General features: G+C 35.7%; 1 protein-coding gene across 1 annotated transcript; it reads right to left on the reverse strand.

Annotated features, from left to right (window-relative positions):
- Positions 1–480: 480 nt before the first annotated feature.
- LOC139902713 (tyrosine decarboxylase-like) lies at positions 481–2,360 on the reverse strand. The gene is made up of 2 exons (XM_071885318.1): positions 2,314–2,360; positions 481–1,960 (listed from the first exon to the last, which is right to left on the reverse strand). Exon 2 carries the CDS (start codon positions 1,954–1,956, stop codon positions 481–483), a length of 1,476 nt encoding a protein of 491 aa, XP_071741419.1. The 5' UTR covers positions 1,957–1,960; positions 2,314–2,360.
- Positions 2,361–19,130: the final 16,770 nt, after the last annotated feature.

The following is a 19,130-nucleotide window of genomic DNA, read 5'->3' on the forward strand; positions in this document are numbered from 1 at the left end:
GTCTGAAAACACTTTCTAGTACGAAGCATTCTGGACGACATGTTGGGGACGACATGTCGTCCCTAAAGATGGGAAAATGTCGTCCCCAATAGTGGGGTTTCTACTAGGGATTGTGGATCACTTGCTTGCGTCCAAACATTGCAAAGAACAATTTAGTCAAGCAAATTAAACGTTTATGTTGTTAATTGTTATAATAGAGAAGTAGATAACAAAATAAACTTAGAAAGATAGAGAGACCAAGAGTGTTATTATTGATTATAAATCTTTATCATAAAAGGGAAAGCGATAAATAGGCATTACACAAAAACTAAAAGGAAAATAAAATCAGAAAAAAAAAAATACAGAAACTCAAATGATCCAAATAATCATGACACACAGCATGATCTCAACAGTTTATTAACTACAAGACTAGCTTACTTATGCATGGTAGATGGCATGTAGCCAGCCTATTACATAAGCTGAATTGATCACAACCCATTCCTATTTCACTTCATCTTTCTTAATTTCACATAACAATGAGGTTGTTTGATCCTGGACTAACTCCCAAGCCATCTGAATATGCTTATCTTCAGTCAGAGTTGCACCAACTGCAAATCTAATACCATAAACTCCTCCAACCACAAAATGTGTCATGTAAACACGCCCGCTCGCGTTCACACGTTCCAATAACTTTTTGTTGAACTCATTTGCTTCATCATCAGTATCATACCGCTGACCAATCACATACGGAGAAACTCGAAAACAAACCATAGAAAAATATCTAGGCACCATTATCTCAAACCTTTTGTCCATGCTCATCACTCTTTCAAATTCTTTAGCCATTTTCACATGTTTTCTTATCATCTCCCTCAAACCATTCACCCCATAACTCCTTATCACCAACCATAACTTCAAAGACAAAAATCGTCTCGTTAACTGTAATTGCCAGTCTTTATAATCCACAACACCCTTCGAATCAGTCGCTTTGTTTTTCAAGTACTCCGCGTCTGTGGTGAGAGGTTTCGTAAATGCATCTCTGTCTTTCACCCAAAGGCAACAGCAAGAAAGATTTGTGAACAGCCATTTATGTGCATTAAAACTGAAAGAACTTGCACCTTCCACACCATCAAGAAAGTGACGAAACTCCGGGCAAATGCATGCGCTTCCAGAGTACGCAGCGTCCACGTGGACCCACATGTTATACATGCTTGACACCTCACACAACGGTCCCAATGGATCCACAGCTGTCGTGGATGTTGTCCCGACAGTAGCACATAAATACATTGGAATCATCCCAGCTTCAATATCTCTTTTAACCACCTCATCGAGTGCTTGTGGCAATAACTGAAAATTTGTGGACTTAGTTGTCAATATTTTTCGAACGTTCTCAGGTTTGATCCCAATAATTTTGGTCGCTTTGAGTAGGGAAAAATGAGTTTGATCAGAACAGTAAACAACGAGTTTATCAGAGTTGTTTCCTTTTCCAATTTTCTCTTTCGCGGCAAGCAGAGTGCAAATAAAGGCTTCACAAGTTGTGTTATGTATAACACCACCTCCACGGCTTGAAAACGAGAAAGATTTGGGTAGTTGGAGTAGCTTTGAAAGCCAGTCCATAACACCAATCTCTAATTCAGTTGCTGCCGGAGAAGATATCCAATTGAATCCAACTACGTTGAATCCGTTAAGTAGCATTTCACCAAGAAAGCCTGCTGTGCTTGCACTTATTGGAAAATGTGCGAAAAAATTTGGACTCTGCCAATGTGTTATACCCGGAATAATATTGTTAGATACATCGTTGAGTATGGTTTCAATCGGTTCGGGGTTTAACGGGGCACACTCGGGCAAAGTATCAAGTAAATAACCTGGTTTAACTTGGCTTCTCACAGGGTAATTTTGGATATTTTCGTAATAATCAGCAAGGAAGTCTATCATCATATGACCTTGCCTCCTGAATTCAACTGGATCTAAAGGATTCATGGTTCTTATATGATTGTAAAGATTATATTATTTCAAAGGTTTGGTAATTGTAAAATTTGAATTATAAGTTGTGTTCTATAACGTGTGTTCAATATATCTATTTATTTATTTATCTATATATATAGGAGATGGTTAATTACAGCTCACATCCTACACTGCCAAGTGGCAACTTATCATTGGCTGACTTATATGACCAATCATATAGTTGCAATCATCGTCGGATCCAGGAAATTATAAGAAGCCAATCAGGATTTTATATCATATAGGGCCCACCAGGATTTTGTGTTGTGGCAAGATTGAAGAATTCGGAACTCGCGAAGTTCTCGGCAAGACAATTTTTGAGAGTTCGGGGAGAACTAGGGGAATTCGGGAGAACTCAGTTGTTGAGTAACGTTGATTTTCGAATATAAATATATATTTTCGAATATATATATAGGGATAGGGATTGGTTCATCTACATTGAACCTTAAAATACATTAGGTAGAAGACCACAATAAAGTGACACGTGTTAGTTGCAGACGTGGATAATTTCATATATTAGTGGGGGTATTTTGGGTAAGTAAGAATTATATTTTATAGATGTAAATTCAATTTAATTAATTCTCTTTCTTAAAAAGTGGATCTGATCGGGTTTTCTGCTTGTTGCCATTACCCAAAGACCAGTACCAATACCAATAAACAACATTAGAGGTGATGAACATCAAGATTGTTATTTCGGAAAAAAAAAAATTGCTTCACTGTTGTTATTGGCTTTCATGTTCATGAACACATGCTCCATGGTTAAGTTGGGTTTTGAATGTTAAACATCTATTTTTAATAAGGGAAAGCATGTATCGGTTTTCCATGAACTCCGGTATCAATTATGTGTCATATGAGTATCAAGTTTATCATTGTTAGTAATACGTTGAACGTATAAAACACATTGTTTCTCTTTCTTCCTTGCTATTAAAACAAAATTACACTTAATAAAGCACATTGTCTCTCTTTCTTCCTCTTTGCACTACATCGATGCTTCTGCTACTTTCTATAACCATTTTACTTTTCAGCCAAATACTTTCAGGCCACATCTACGAGTGATTCGATGCTTTCGCGGTTTGTTTTTGATCGTATAAAGCAATACTAATGCATCGATTGCTTTAAGACTTGTTTTTAATTAACTACCGAATCAAATGGACAAAGAAATTTTGGATGAACCCGTGCATCAACACTAATACATCGATTAATTAATAGTTGTGTATCAGGAAATGATTCATCATGCATCATCTATATTTATTTTTAATTTTTTTGAATATGTGCATCAGGCCATCACTACTTTTGTACATCTCTTGTTGTTTGAAGAAAAGAAAAACACTTTTGTACATCAATTATCAATTAGTTAATTAGTGTGCATTAGCAAATGATTCATCATGCATCAGTTAATTCTTAATTGTATGACTTGAATATACACACGTGCATCACTGTTAAAAAATGATTTGTGCATTTGTTATTCAACTGGGCAAACAAAATTAAAACTCTATAAATATAATTAAAAATAAAAAATAATGAATGAAGGATTTTTGTTATTCAACTAGATAAAAACTCTTTCATGGAAAAAAAAAATTATAGAGGTAAAGGAGGTTTCTAGCGTTTGATACGGAGCAAACCATCTCAAAAGTCATTTATACCCTTCAAAACAATTTTCACATGCCACTAGTTGTTAAGATTTACACAAATACCGTAATTCAAGTTTTTATTTGAGATGCATTTTAATCTCGATCTAACGGACATAAGTGTATCGTACCCTTTTTATTTTAAGCTTCTTTGTATCATAACCACACCCTCTATATATATATATATATATATATATATATATATATATATATATATATATATATATATATATATATATATGTGTGTGTGTGTGTGTGTGTGTGTGTGTGTGTCTATAAATATTAGATTTTTGAGATATTTTTAATGATACATAATATAACATATAGCTACAAACAAATGTTGACCGAGATATTGAATTTATCAGACGTTGACCGAGATTTGACCGAGATTTGACCTAGAAACTCAATTTATCAGTCGTTGAGCGATGAATCGGTAGTTGACCGTTTTTTTGAAACGAACTCGGCAGCCTCCTGAATACGAGTTATCGCCGAGTTCTCGGCCAATTTTTCCGATTTTTGCAACCATGGTTGTAGGGGCCAAGCGGTTGATAATATCTTTAAATAAAATAACGGGTTGCTAGAGCAGTTCAAAGCAACTAACGAAGATGCGGGGGTTTAGGCTCATATTTATTCACAACTTTTGCAATGGTAGGCTTACAGTTTTAAATTCATCGTCATTTCTCATTTTGACTATTTTCATTTTCTTAAAACTCATACACGCAACAGCAACAGCAATACCCAATCCCACAAAAGTGGGGTATGGGAGAGGTGGGTGTAGACAATCATTCCTCGTACCCTAGATTAGAAGGAAGTCACTACTCCAGCCGCGGGTATAGAACCCGCGCCTAGATAAGGTCGTCCCTCCCTCTACTCTAGAGCAAAAGAGATTGCTTCCAAACGGACCTCCGGCCAGAAGTGCTCAAAAAAACGAAAAGATAGGGCAAAAGATACGTACCTGTAAGAGTTATGTGCTCCTAGCAAGAATCAACCATACACAGTAGCCAAAAAAGAGAACACATAAAGCAGTAATGCACAACAGTAGGGCAAATAGCATGGATCATACAGAGCACAAAACCATTTAAAATCAAGTAAACATACAGACAAACAAAATAAATACATATATATATATATACACACGCACCACACATGAGCATTGATAAAAAAACTCATGCTTAAACATATATACATATAGATACATTCGTAGATTATATACTTAGGTACAGAAACAAGACAGACAAACATACATACACCAATACATGTTACATAGATACATAGGTACATATATAGGTAACCAACATATGCAGCGGTACATATATATAGTCTAAAAACATATAAATAGATACAGGTGCATATATACTACGTGGAGGGTTATATATAGTGTAGCTATAGAATAACTAGTTATAGTTATATATGTAGTTGTATAATAGATGTATAATACACATTGAAAAAAAAAAAAAAAAAAAAAAAAAAAAAAAAAAAAAACTTACCCAATTATTCCAATTCTACTCCTCCACAGGCTCCTATCAGAAGTCATGTCCTCCGTCAGTAGAAGCTCTTTCATGTCCAGCTTCAATCTATCCTCCATCCTACGTCTAGGTCTACCCCTTCTCCTTACGCCGCCAACGGCGAAGGTCTCGACTCTCCTAACCGGGGCTAAAAGTGGGTGCCTCCTAACATGCCCAAACCATCTAAGTCGTCCTTCCCTAAGTTTGTTGATGATGTTCCCAACTTCCAATTTCTCCCTAAAAACTCCATTTGGTATCATATCTAGCATGGTCTTACCACACGTCCATCTAAACATTCTCATTTCTGCCACCTCCATTCTCCTCTCTTGGGCCTTCGTCATTGGCCAACACTCCGATCCGTACAGCATGGCTGGTCTGATTGCCACCTTGAAGAATTTCCCTTTTAGCTTAAAGGGGACCTTCTTGTCGCACAACACCCCTTTCGCAGCCCTCCACTTCAACCATCCTACTCGTATACGATGCGTCACGTCCTCATCTATTCTTCCCGAATTGTGAAGCATCGAGCCTAAATATCTAAAGGACCCTTGCGGGGGTAAAATCTGATCCCCAATTCGGATATCCACTATATCATCGTGTTCCTCTTCACTCGTCTTGAAATCGCATCTAAGGTACTCAGATTTAAGTCTGCTAATCCGTAGGCCATTTGATTCTAAGGCGATCCTCCATTGCTCAAGCCTTCTGTTAAGCTCATCCTGAGAATCCGAAACTAATACAATATCGTCGGCGAAAATCAGGCACCATGGGATGTTGTCTTGTATCCTATGAGTCAACTCATCTAGGATCAAAGCGAAAAGATAAGGGCTAAGTGCAGATCCCTGATGTAAACCTACCTCTACAGGGAAAAACTCTGTGTTTCCTACCGTCGTACGTACACGAGTCTTCGCCCCCTCGTACATATCTCTAATAGATCTTATATATCTACTTGGGACACCCCTAACATTAAGAGTCTTCCAAATCAGCTCACGTGGGACACAATCATAAGCTTTTTCCAAGTCTAAGAACGCCATGTGTAGGTTCTTTTGTTTTTCCCTATACTTCTCCATAAGGCTTCTAACTATGTGAATCGCTTCCGTCGACGAGCGACCTGGCATGAAACCGAATTGGTTCTCTGAAACCTTTGTCTCGCGTCGGAGCCTCGTCTCCATCACTCTTTCCCAAAGCTTCATAGTATGACTAAGTAACTTTATGCCTCTATAGTTACTACATATTTGCGCATCTCCCTTGTTCTTGTAAATGGGAATAACCTCACTGAGTCTCCATTCCATAGGCATATTTGCGCTTCTAAACGTCTTGTTGAAAAGGTTTGTCAACCATCTAACCCCATCGCCTCCTAGGCACTTCCACGCCTCAATCGGAATTTGGTCTGGTCCTACTGCTTTGTTTCTCCCCATCTTTCGTAGGGCCAATCTAACTTCCTCCTGGTTAATCCTCGTGCAGAAACAATTGTTTTGGAACTCCCGAACCTCGTGTGGTTCTCCGTTCCGCTCTGGTCTTCCCCTACTGAAAAGGGATGCAAAATATTCTTCCCATCTTTTCCTAATAAGATCTTCTCTTACTATACTTTGACCCGCTACATCCTTGATAAATTTAATGTTACCTAAGTCCCTGCTTCTTCGCTCCCTAGCTTTGGCTATCCTATATATGTCATTAGCACCCTCTTTAGAGTCTAGTTTCCTATATAAATCTTCGTATGCTTTGTCTTTTGCAATTGCTACGGCCTTCTTTGCTTCTCTTTTAGCTTCTTTATATCTTTTTTCTACCCTAGTTCTCTCTTCAGGTGACCCTTCTCCAAGAGTAATGAGCTCCCTAAACCTCGCCTGCTTTAATGCGACTTTCGTTTGGACATCGTCACTAAGCCACCACGACTCTCTTCTACTCTTATGGGCTCCCGATGTCCCTATAGCCATTCCTAAGGTCTCTTTTGCTACATCTCTGATAGTGGACGCCATGCGATTCCATATCTGGTCTGCGTCATTAGGGGCAACGTTATCCCCTTCTACACTCAATCTATCAACAACATTCGCTCTAAAAGTCCCCGCATTCGCTCCATAGAGGTTCTTCCAGAGGATTCTAGGTTGTACAACCCTAGCCCTCCTGCCAACTCTTCCCCTAGTGACTAGGTCCATGACCAGAAATCTGTGCTGGGAGGAGCACGTCAAAGCTGGAAGGACCTTACAGTCCCTACAGGTCCTAAGTTCCCCTTTACGAAGAAGCAAAAAGTCAATCTGGGTGCTACGACCCCCGCTATGAAAAGTGGCTAACTGAGCATCCCTCTTCTTGAAGAAAGAGTTTGCTACCACCAACTCGTGGGCAATGGCAAACTCAAGAATTGAGCGCCCCTCTTCATTTCTAGGACCAAACCCAAAGCCTCCATGGGCTCCCTCATAACCTTCTGCCTCCACTCCTATATGTCGATTCAGATCTCCCCCTATAATCAGTCGATGGTCGGCTGGGCACCCCCTCACCACCTCATCTAACAATTCCCAGAAACTCTTCTTTTCCGCATCACCTAAACCCGCATGAGGTGCGTATGCACTAATGACCGTGAAAGTCTCCTCCTTAATAATTAAACTAACCGACATAATCCTATCGCTAAACCTGCCCACATCAACAACGTTATCTTTATGTATTTTTCCTAAGAAGATACCTACCCCGTTCCGTGCTATCCTAGAACCCGAGTACCACAACTTATAGTCCTGAATCTCTATCGCCTCTTCACCCTTCCATCTAGTCTCTTGAACACACACTATGTCTACATTACACTTAAGAAAGGTATCAACGAGCTCAATCCTCTTACCAGTCAAGGTTCCTATATTCCAACTACCCACTCTAATCTTATCACGGGAGGCTACCCTACAACCTCCTCTAACCCCTCTAGGTCTACCCGCCCCTAAATTAGGAGAACATGACCTCAAGTGACCATAAGTATGCGTAGAATCTATATTACTTAATGCACTAAAAAGATGACCCAGAACAAGCTAAAAAAATGAATAAGTTAAGATCGTATAAATAATTAATATTTACGAATTAATAGGTATAATAATTATATATATCTATTACTTACGAAATAGTAGATAACTAAAATATAATGATGTTATAATTATAATTAAAGTATGGATGTAGGTATAGAAAACAACACAGCAGCAACAAAAACAGATAAATATGTATATAAATAAAAATATTAGTTTTAATATTCAATATTAGATAAATATAAGTAGTAATATAACAAGTACGCTTATATATATATAGATATATATAGATCAAGAAACGGAAAGCAGTTAACAAAAAAAAATATATATAGTGAAGAAATAACCGACCGGAAAAAAAAATTCCGGTATCAGTGGGCGGAGATTGACGGCGGACAGTGTAGCCGACGAGCAAAGGTGGTTGATTTCTATGCGAAACAGAAACGTTCCTGAGCTAGAGATGAAATTGGTGAGAGCTTACTCGCTTGAAGTCGACCGGTAAAGGCAACTCTTTCGCCGAAAAACTCACCTCCGGCTGTTGCACCTAGTGGCGCGTGACAGCTCCGACCCCGGCAAGACCGGTCTTGTTAGGTTCGTACAGTAAAATCGTGTAAAAGGAGAGTGGCGGTGTATTCTAGTGGTCTGCTATTGTCATACACGATTTTTCATTAAACATATGGTGACCTGATTTGGTTACAAATGTTAATCCATTGTTCAGTTATTGGCCCATCATAACTACTCAACAATTAAACATCATATGACGAAAATAATGAGTTTCAGTCATCATAATTATATATTTCTAATTATAACTATAATAACTACCCTACCACCCTAGTGGTCCAGTGGTTCACCCATTTGCACTTGTGTATTGAGATGGGGGTGGGGAGGTCTCAAGTTCGAGTCTCTCCCCTAAAAAATATCCGGGAATTTATTTCCTGAAAGCTGGATTACTCCGGGGAAGGTTTTACCGACCCGTATTCAGGACTCAGGTTCGACCGCCTGCCCCTAGGGATGGTTTAAGGTTCGGATCAATGTAATGCGGTTCGAATTTCCTGCCCGAAAGCGTGTGCGTGCGTGTCAAATGAGAGTATTCGATGCCAACAACTTACCTTTCAAAATAAATAAATAAAAATTATAACTACGTAACAAAACTTAGTAATAATAGTGTACTACAATAGAACGAGTTTGCTTCACAACTACTCAACAAACAACTTAATAATAATAGTGTACTACAATAGAATGAGTTCGCTTCACAACTACTCAACAAACATCCATCTACAAATATATTGTTGAGTGCGTAGAAGTATTAAACAAAGGAAAAGGCACTACTACAAAAAATAGAATAGAAACCTCGTTTTTGTTAAAGGTTAAAAAACAGGTTTCTAAAGTAAAAAGGAACCAGTTTTTTGGGCACATAAAAAAAGAGGCTTCTTTGATGGACAATAGAAACCTCTTTTTGCAATAAACCAGTCTCAATGTTTAGAAACCTCCTTTTTAATAAAACCCGTCTCAATGACTTCGTAATTTTATTAAGATTCTAGAGCATGAGAAGAGGTAAGTTGCTAGTGCTGTGGAGCATATCACTTCAAATAGAAGTATCACGCATATTCTTTTATATTTACTCTCAATATACTACGTATCTTATGTTTTTGTTTCATTTTTATTTTAAATTTGAAACGGATCCATTAATTTATCGTTCATTAGATATTGAAACATTTTATGGAGTTTAATTACCAGATAGTTACGGGTGATATGTGTGCTTTGATATAGTTGGAGTTGAGATCTTTGTTTGGATTTTAAATTTGGTTGAGAGTGTATAATGGTGTTTGGATGAACATCATAAACTCATGAAGATTCAATGGACAACAACTTAATTTTCTAGTAAATTGTTATTATATTATTATTAAGTAAATTTAGATTTAGATTGACTCACTGTATGACTATATAAGTAGGTACTATATATGGAGAATTTCGTATCTTTATGAAGAAAGAACTGGAATATGGAACTGCTTTGTTAGTGGGTAGGGATGGCACCTGCGGGTCGTGGACGCGGATCCACTACATCCATCACGCGCACCTGCGGATTTTTTGAAGATCCATTAGCTCACGGATCTTGGTTAACAAGTTTATTTTTAGATCCATGCTCGTACCCATGGATATTCGCAGGTCGTGGGTTTACCTGCGGATCTTATTCATGAAGTATATATGTAAATTAAAGTATTTAAAAATCAAAAATAAGTATCATTACGCAATTCAAAATGACATGAAAAACATCATCCAATCGTATACTCATGTTTATGATATAATACAATAAGAAAACATATATTAATTATACTTTTTTGCTAATATACGTGAAGCTACAATTTTTAATAGTAACAATCAAAATTTATCAACTAAAACTAATCATACAGTAGTTTGCGAGTAAGAACAGAATGTTAGCGATTATTGCCGCTTTCTTGTGGGTGCTTTGGAGATACCGTAATGGTGTTATATTTTCGGATGTTCATGGGAGGAAAGACGAACTTTTCGATTCTATAAGGACGTTTTCTTTTGATTGGATAAAATGTAGATCTAAGGATCATTTTTCATGGAACAGTTCGCATATAATGCCATTGTAATTGTTGTTTTTTTTTTTTTTTTACCAGAAGCCTAATAAGATTTGCCGTTCTAAAAAAAATAAAAAACTAATCATACAGTAGGTTGATGAATTACTAAAGTGATAGGTAAAAATTAGATTTATTAAGATAGTCTAATAAACGAAACAATCAATAACATGCTTTAATTATATAATACATGTTATGTGTAGTTGTGAGATGCTCTAGTTACTAAAAAGTTCGATACCACAATGATATTAGGAATGTAAAAACTTATACGGAGTAAATTATTACCTATTGTTCATTTATTCAAGGCGGCAATTTTCATATTTAGAACGGCTATATCCGTGGATTATTCAAACAGATATTACGGATTTTCGGATCGGATTTACCCGCAACGGATCTATTACATCCATCACCACCCGCGACCCATCAGCGAGTACAAGATTACATCAATCGCTCACCCGCAGGTAAAATATTTTGATTTTATCCGCCCATCACGGGTGCGGGTAACCGCGGATCTCGAATTTTTTTAGATCCATTGACATCCTAATTAGTGGATCTTTTAAGATATGGAATAGCAAATCTTATAAAATATATAATTTGAAATTTTGCAAATAAAAAAAAAGAATTAAAAAATTAATCTTTGGAAACCGATTTTTTGTTTAAAAGAGGTTCCATTTTGTAGGATTTGAAACCAGTTTAGTAAAAAAAAGGAGTTTCTTTGTTAAGAAAAGGAACCCGTTACAACTAAAAGAGGTTTCTTTTAAAGGGAATAGAAGCCTCTTTTTTAATAAAACCCGATTATGATATCAAAGAAACCGGTTTTAAAACCGGTTCCACACTTTTAGAACCCCATCTAAAGGAACTTCTTGTATAAGAGGTTCTTAAAGTCAAAAAAAAAGAGGTTTCTTTGCCTATTTTTTGTAGTAGTGAGGAGACGGTACAGGGAACAGTTTTTTCACTGGGGGCGAAAAAAATTTAAAACCGTAGCAACTTTTTTGGGAAAAATATAGAAGTTTTGGGAGAAAAATTGAGGTTTTTAGGAAAAAAAAAAATTGGAGGTTTTTAGGTAAAATATGGAGTTTTTTTTAACAAACTTTGAAGGTTTTGGTGTGTAAATTTTGGAGAATTTTGGGCAAAATCTAAGGATTTTGAGGCAAATTTTGGAGAATTTCGACTGGGGGCGGGTGCCCCCTCTTTCCCCAAGTAACTTCGCCCCTGACAGGGAAGCTCGCGATCGCGAGAAAAGACAATGAGAAGGCTCGAGATCGCGAGAGCTAGGTCGACCAGAATGTTCTTCCTTGTTCTCTAAGTTGTTTCCTTGTTTGTATTTGTCTATAAATAGGACATCATGTACCCATAACAATGTGCACGAAAAAAATATAGTGAAAAATCTCTGGTTTGCGTTCGTGGAGTTAACCCTTCTCCGTGTTTTGAAGTTTGGAATCTCGTGTCGTTTATCTTTATCGTTATGCTTTAATTATTCGTTTATCGTTCGTGAGTGTGTGGTTAGTTTAAATCACACGTCTGTTAGGATCTTTCGAATTCCTAACATATATAAATCAATTACGGTTAAACTTTTTTGTTCACAAAGCCCAATATGAACATAGTTATCAACATTTTGTTCACAAATGCAAAATATGTTCACAAACAACATCCTCTTGGAGTGAATGAACTTAATTAGCGTGGATAGGCACAGATCCATCAAACCCGACGCCAAAGAGGGTTTTCCAAATGGTTGGAGTGACTTTGACGAGAATATGTGGAGTCTATTTGATTTTCTCTAAATTAATGGAAAAAAAGTGGCGAAGAAGATGAGTATCAATAGAGCATAAAAGTTTGAAGATTTGAAAATGGCTCTCATATATATATATATATATATATATATATATATATATATATATATATATATATATATATATATATATATATATATATATATATATATATATATATATATATAAGGATCAAGGGGAAGTAACCAATCGGGGAGAAGAAGGGGGAAGCAAAAACTTTTTTTTTCGTTTTTTTGTAAAAATTTTGTTCACGAACACTATAGATTAGATGAAAATATGAACATTTAATAAAAACACTTTGTGATAAATGTTTTTATTTTGGCGGAAAAACGCTCGAAGAAGTATAATATAACAATTATCGTGTTTTTCGAGCGTATGTTGAGGTTTTAGATATTAGGGTTTAGATATTAGGGTTTATAGGGTTTAGATATTATGGTTTAGAAATTTAGGGTTTATGGTTTAGATTTAGGATTTAGATTGAATTTTTTGTAGTGACCCTAAATTTTCCATGATTATATATTAATTGAAAATTATATTTGCATGATTAAATGTTTCCAACATGTTAAGCAATCAAACGTGTTAAGACTTGATTAATTGAAATGAGTTTATGTAGACAATTGACCACCCCGTTTGCCTGACGATTCACGAACGTCATAACTTGTGATAATTATATAATCGTTTTTTTTTATGATGTAAGTTTTTATTTTATATATATATATATAAGAAGAAATACAATTAAATCAAAGATGTACAACTAAAACACTATTTGCTACAGTAAAACACTATTTACTACAGTAGAACATTATTTGCTACAGTAAAATACTATTTGCTACAGTAAAATACTATTTGCTACAGTGAACACTATTTACTACAGTAACACTATTCATTGTATTCAATCCGTATTCGTACTCGTACAATACACAACTTCTAAATGTATATACTATCGGTATATACACTTCAATGATCAGCTCTTAGCAGCCTTAATGAGTCACCTAAACATGTGAGAACCATCATTTGGCAACTACCATGAAATATCTAACAAAAATACAAACTAATGGAACCTTATATTCAAGGGTAGGATCACGTTTTTTCTTCACCAACCATAACACTTTCATTTTTTAACTTTCATGAAACTTATCTTTCTCAAGTTCTCTCTTGGTGTTCTAAGTGTTCTTCATCATCTTCAACAAAATCTAGCTCAATCTAGTTCATAAATCCTAACCTAGATCAACTTTCAAAACAACTACTCAAGTAAACTTCAAGAACACTTTCAAGTTTGCAAGTCTACTTTCAAGCTTTCTAATCCATTCTAAGTAATCATCTAAGATCAAGAAACCTCTGTTATTTACAGTAGGTTATCATTCTAATTCAAGGTAATACTCATATTCCAACTTTGATTCAATTTCTATAACTATAACAATCTTAATTCGAGTAGGAATCTTACTTGAATTTGTTTTCGCGTCATGATTCTACTTCAAGAACTTTCAAGCCATCCAAGATCCTTTGAAGCTAAGTCATTTCTTATTACTTCCAGTATGTTTACCTACTAAACTTGAGGCAGTAATGATGTTCATAACATCATTCGATTCATATATATATATATATATATATATATATATATATATATATATATATATATATATATATATATATAACTATCTTATTCGAAGATTTAAACTTGTAATAACTAGAATATAATTTAGTTAATTCTAAACTTGTTTGCAAACAAAGTTAATCCTTCTAACTTGACTTTTAAAATCAACTAAACACATGTTCTATATCTATATGATATGCTAACTTAATGATTTAAAACCTGGAAACACGAAGAACACCGTAAAATCGGACATACGCCGTCGTAGTTAAACCGGAGGCTGTTTTGGGATAGATAATTAAAAACTATGATAAACTTTGATTTAAAAGTTGTCCTTCTGGGAAAATTATTTTTCTTTTGAACATAAAACTATATCCAAAAATCATGGTTAAACTCAAAGTGAAAGTATGTTTTTCAAAATGGTCATCAAGACGTCGTTCTTTCGACTGAAATGACTACCTCTTACAAAAATGACTTGTAACCTATATTTCCGACTATAAACTTATACTTTTTCTATTTATTTTCATAAATTTCAGTTCATTATGAAACCATTTCAACTTGAATCACTCAAAACGGATTTAAAACGAAGAAGTTATGGGTAAAACAAAATTGGATATTTTTGCTTGTTGTAGCTACGTGAAATTTGTAACAAATATATTCTAACCATAACTTAACTAACTTATATTGTATTATACATGTACTCTAACATATTATGTAATCTTGATAGACCATAGACACGTATACAATGATTTGACATATCATATCGACGTCATCTATATATATTATTTGGAACAACCATAGACACTCTATATGCTGTAATGCTAGAGTTCGCTATACAGGGTTGAGGTTGATTCCAAAATATATATACTTTGAGTTGTGATCTAGACTGAGACTTGTATACACTGGGTCGTGGATTGATTCGAGATAATATATATTGATTTATTTCTGTACTATTAGCTATGGACAATTAGGTTGTAGATTACTAACGATGGACTACTAACATAACAAATTTAAATCATTTAAATGTAATAAAAATGTTGTGAATATATTTCGATCATACTTTGATATATATGTATATATTTGTTATAGGTTCGTGAATTGACCAGTGGCCAAGTCTTATTTTCGGCAAAGTAAAAATCTGTGAAAATGAGTTATAGTCCCACTTTTTAAAATCTAATATTTCTGGGATGAGAATACATGCAGTTTTATAAATGTTTTACGAAATAGACACAAGTAATCGAAACTACATTCTATGGTTGGATTATCTAAATCGAATATGCCCCTTTTAGCTTGGTAGCCTAAGAATTTGGGAACAATATCCCTAATTGACGCGAATCCTAAAGATAGATCTATGGGCCTAACAAACCCCATCCGAGGTACGGATGCTTTAGTACTTCGATTTATTATTATACAGACGAGAGGATTCTGTTTTGGGGATATTCTATATGCATCTTGTTAATGTCGGTTACCAGGTGTTCACCATATGAATGATTTTTATCTCTATGCAGTTTGCGAAATGCCTGATATGAGATGGATGTTTATGAAAAGTGAAATCTTGTGGTCTATTATTACAAATTGATATACATATAGGCTAAACCTATAACTCACCAACATTTTTGTTGACGTTTTAAGCATGTTTATTCTCAGGTGATTATTAAGAGCTTCCTTTGTTGCATGCTAAATTAAGGACAAGATTTGGGGTCAGCATGCTTGTATGATAATGTTTAAAGAAAAACTGCATTCGGATAATAATTTGTTGTAATATATTATCGTAACCCATTATGTAATGGTCGTATGTAAACGTTGTACTTTAGATTACCATTATTTGGTAATCTACGCTATGTCTTTTAAACCTTTATCGATAAAGTAAAGACTATGGTTTTTTTAAAAATCGAATGCAGTCTTTGAAAAACGTCTCATATAGAGGTCAAAACCTCGCAACGAAACCAATTAATATGAAACGTTTATAATCGATATGAACGGGAAATTTCAGTTGGTATCCGAGCGTTGGTCTTAGAGAACCAGAAATTTGCATTAGTGTGTCTTATCGAGTTCGTTAGGATGCATTAGTGAGTCTGGACTTCGGTTTATTCGAAGATCGATTTACGTTTCGGGTATCATCAAATGCGGGTGAAGGAGGATGATATTCCAAAGACTGCTTTCAGGACGCGTTACGGTCATTATGAGTTTATGGTTATGCTGTTTGGGTTGACTAACGTACCAGCTGTGTTCATGGACCTCATGAACCGAGTGTGTGGACCATAACTTGACAAGTTTGTCATTGTTTTCATCGATGACATACTCATTTACTCAAAGAATGATCAAGAGCACGAAGAACATTTGAGAAAAGTGCTAGAGTTGCTGAGGAAAGAAAAACTGTAAGCTAAGTTTTCAAAGTGTGCATTTTGGTTGGAAGAAGTTCAATTCCTCGATCACATAGTAAACAAAGAGGGTATTCAGGTGGATCCGGTAAAGATTGAAACCGTTGAAAAGTGGGAAACCCCAAAAACTCCGAAGCATATACGCCAATTTTTAGGACTGGCTGGTTACTACAGAAGGTTCATCCAAGATTTTTCAAAAATAGCAAAACCCTTGACTGCATTAACGCATAAAGGGAAGAACTTTGAATGGAAAGATGAACAGGAGAAAGCGTTTCAATTGTTGAAGAAAAAGTTAACTACGGCACCTATATTGTCATTGCCTGAAGGGAATGATGATTTTGTGATATATTGTGACGCCTCAAAACAAGGTCTCGGTTGCGTATTAATGTAACAAACGAAGGTAATTGCTTATGCGTCCAGACAATTGAAGATTCATGAGCAAAATTATACGACTCACGATTTGGAATTGGGCGCTGTTGTTTTTGCATTAAAGACTTGGAGGCACTACTTATATAGGGTCAAAAGTATTATATATACCGACCAAAAAAGTCTCCAACATATATTTAATCAGAAACAACTGAACATGAGACATCGTAGGTGGATTGAATTGTTAAATGATTACGATTTTGAGATTTGTTACCACCCGAAAAAGGCGAATGTGGTAGCCGAAGCTTTGAGTAGAAAAGACAGAGAACCTATGCGGGTAAAAGCTATGAATATAATTATTTGTACTAACCTTACTACTCAAATAAAGGAGGCGCAACAGGGAGTTTTAAAAGAGGGAAATTTGAAGAATGAAATACCCAAAGGATCGGAAAAACATCTTAATATTCGGTAAGATGGGACCCGGTATAGGACTGAAAGAATTTGGGTACCAAAATTTGGAGATGTGAGAGAAATGGTACTTAAGGAAGCACATAAAACCAGATATTCGATACATCCCGGAGCGGGGAAGATGTACAAAGATCTCAAGAAACACTTTTGGTGGTCGGGTATGAAAGCTGATATTGCTAACTACGTAGGAGAATGTTTGACGTGTTCTAAGGTTAAAGCTGAACATCAGAAACTATCAGGTCTACTTCAACAACCTGAAATCCCGGAATGGAAATGGGAAAACATTACCATGGATTTTATTACTAAATTGCCAAGGACTGCAAGTGGTTATGATACTATTTGGGTAATAGTCGATCGTCTCACCAAGTCAGCACACTTTCTGTCAATGAGAGAAGATGATAAAATGGAGAAGTTAGCACGACTATACTTGAAGGAAGTTGTCTCCACACATGGAATACCAATCTCTATTATCTCTGATAAGGATGGCAGATTTGTCTCAAGGTTTTGGCAAATGTTACAACAAGCATTGGGGACTCGTCTAGACATGAGTACTGCCTATCATCCACAAACTGATGGGCAAAGTGAAAGGATGATACAGACCCTTGAAGACATGCTACGAGCATGTGTTATTGATTTTGGAAACAGTTGGGATCGACATCTACAGTTAGCAGAATTTTCCTACAACAACAGTTACCACTCGAGTATCGAGATGGCACCGTTTGAGGCACTTTATGGTAGAAAGTGCAGGTCTCCGATCTGTTGGAGTGAAGTTGGGGATAGATAAATTACGGGTCCAGAGATAATCCAAGAAACTTCCGATAAAATCATTCAAATTCAACAACGATTGAAAACCGCCCAATGTCGACAAAAGAGCTACGCGGACATTAAAAGAAAAGATATAGAATTTGAAGTTGGAGAGATGTTCATGCTTAAGGTTTCACCTTGGAAAGGCTTTGTTCGATTTGGTAAACGGGGGAAACTAAATCCAAGGTACATTGGACCATTCAAGATTATTGATCGTCTCGGACCAGTAGCTTACCGACTTGAGTTACCACAACAACTCGCGGGTGTACATAACACCTTCCACGTCTCAAATTTGAAGAAATTCTTTACTAAAGAAGATCTCACCATTCCATTAGCTGAGATTACAATTAACAAAAAACTACATTTCATTGAAGAACCCGTCGAAATAATGGATCGTGAGGTTAAAAGACTTAAGCAAAACAAGATACCAATTGTTAAGGTTTGATGGAATGCTCGTAGAGGACCCGAGTTCACCTGGGAGCGTGAAGATCAGATGAAGCTGAAATACCCGTACCTATTTTCAGAAGATGCGTCAACACCTTCAACTGCTTAAAATTTCGGGACGAAATTTATTTAACGGGTAGGTAATGTAGTGACCCTAAATTTTCCATGATTATATATTAAATGAAAAATATATTTGCATGATTAAATGTTTCCAACATGTTAAGCAATCAAACTTGTTAAGACTTGATTAATTGAAATGAGTTTATGTAGACAATTGACCATCCCGTTTGCCTGATAATTCACGAACGTCATAACTTGTGATAATTATATAATCGTTTTATTTTTTTTATGTTGTAAGTTTTTATTTTATATATATATATATATATATATATATATATATATATATATATATATATATATAAGAAGAAATACAATTAAATCAAAGATGTACAACTAAAACACTATTTGCTACAGTAAAACACTATTTGCTACCGTAAAACACTATTTGCTACAGTACATTTTCACTTTGGTGCGGTAAAATACTATTCGCTACAGTAAAATACTATTTGCTACAGTGAACACTATT

This window comes from Rutidosis leptorrhynchoides, chromosome 1 (genome assembly GCF_046630445.1).
Source record: "Rutidosis leptorrhynchoides isolate AG116_Rl617_1_P2 chromosome 1, CSIRO_AGI_Rlap_v1, whole genome shotgun sequence".
Classification (NCBI taxonomy): Eukaryota; Viridiplantae; Streptophyta; class Magnoliopsida; order Asterales; family Asteraceae; genus Rutidosis; species Rutidosis leptorrhynchoides.

Bases quoted from the DNA above. Each gene is read 5' to 3' on its own strand.
- LOC139902713 (XM_071885318.1), bottom strand. From the start codon at position 1,956: ATGAATCCTTTAGATCCAGTTGAATTCAGGAGGCAAGGTCATATGATG.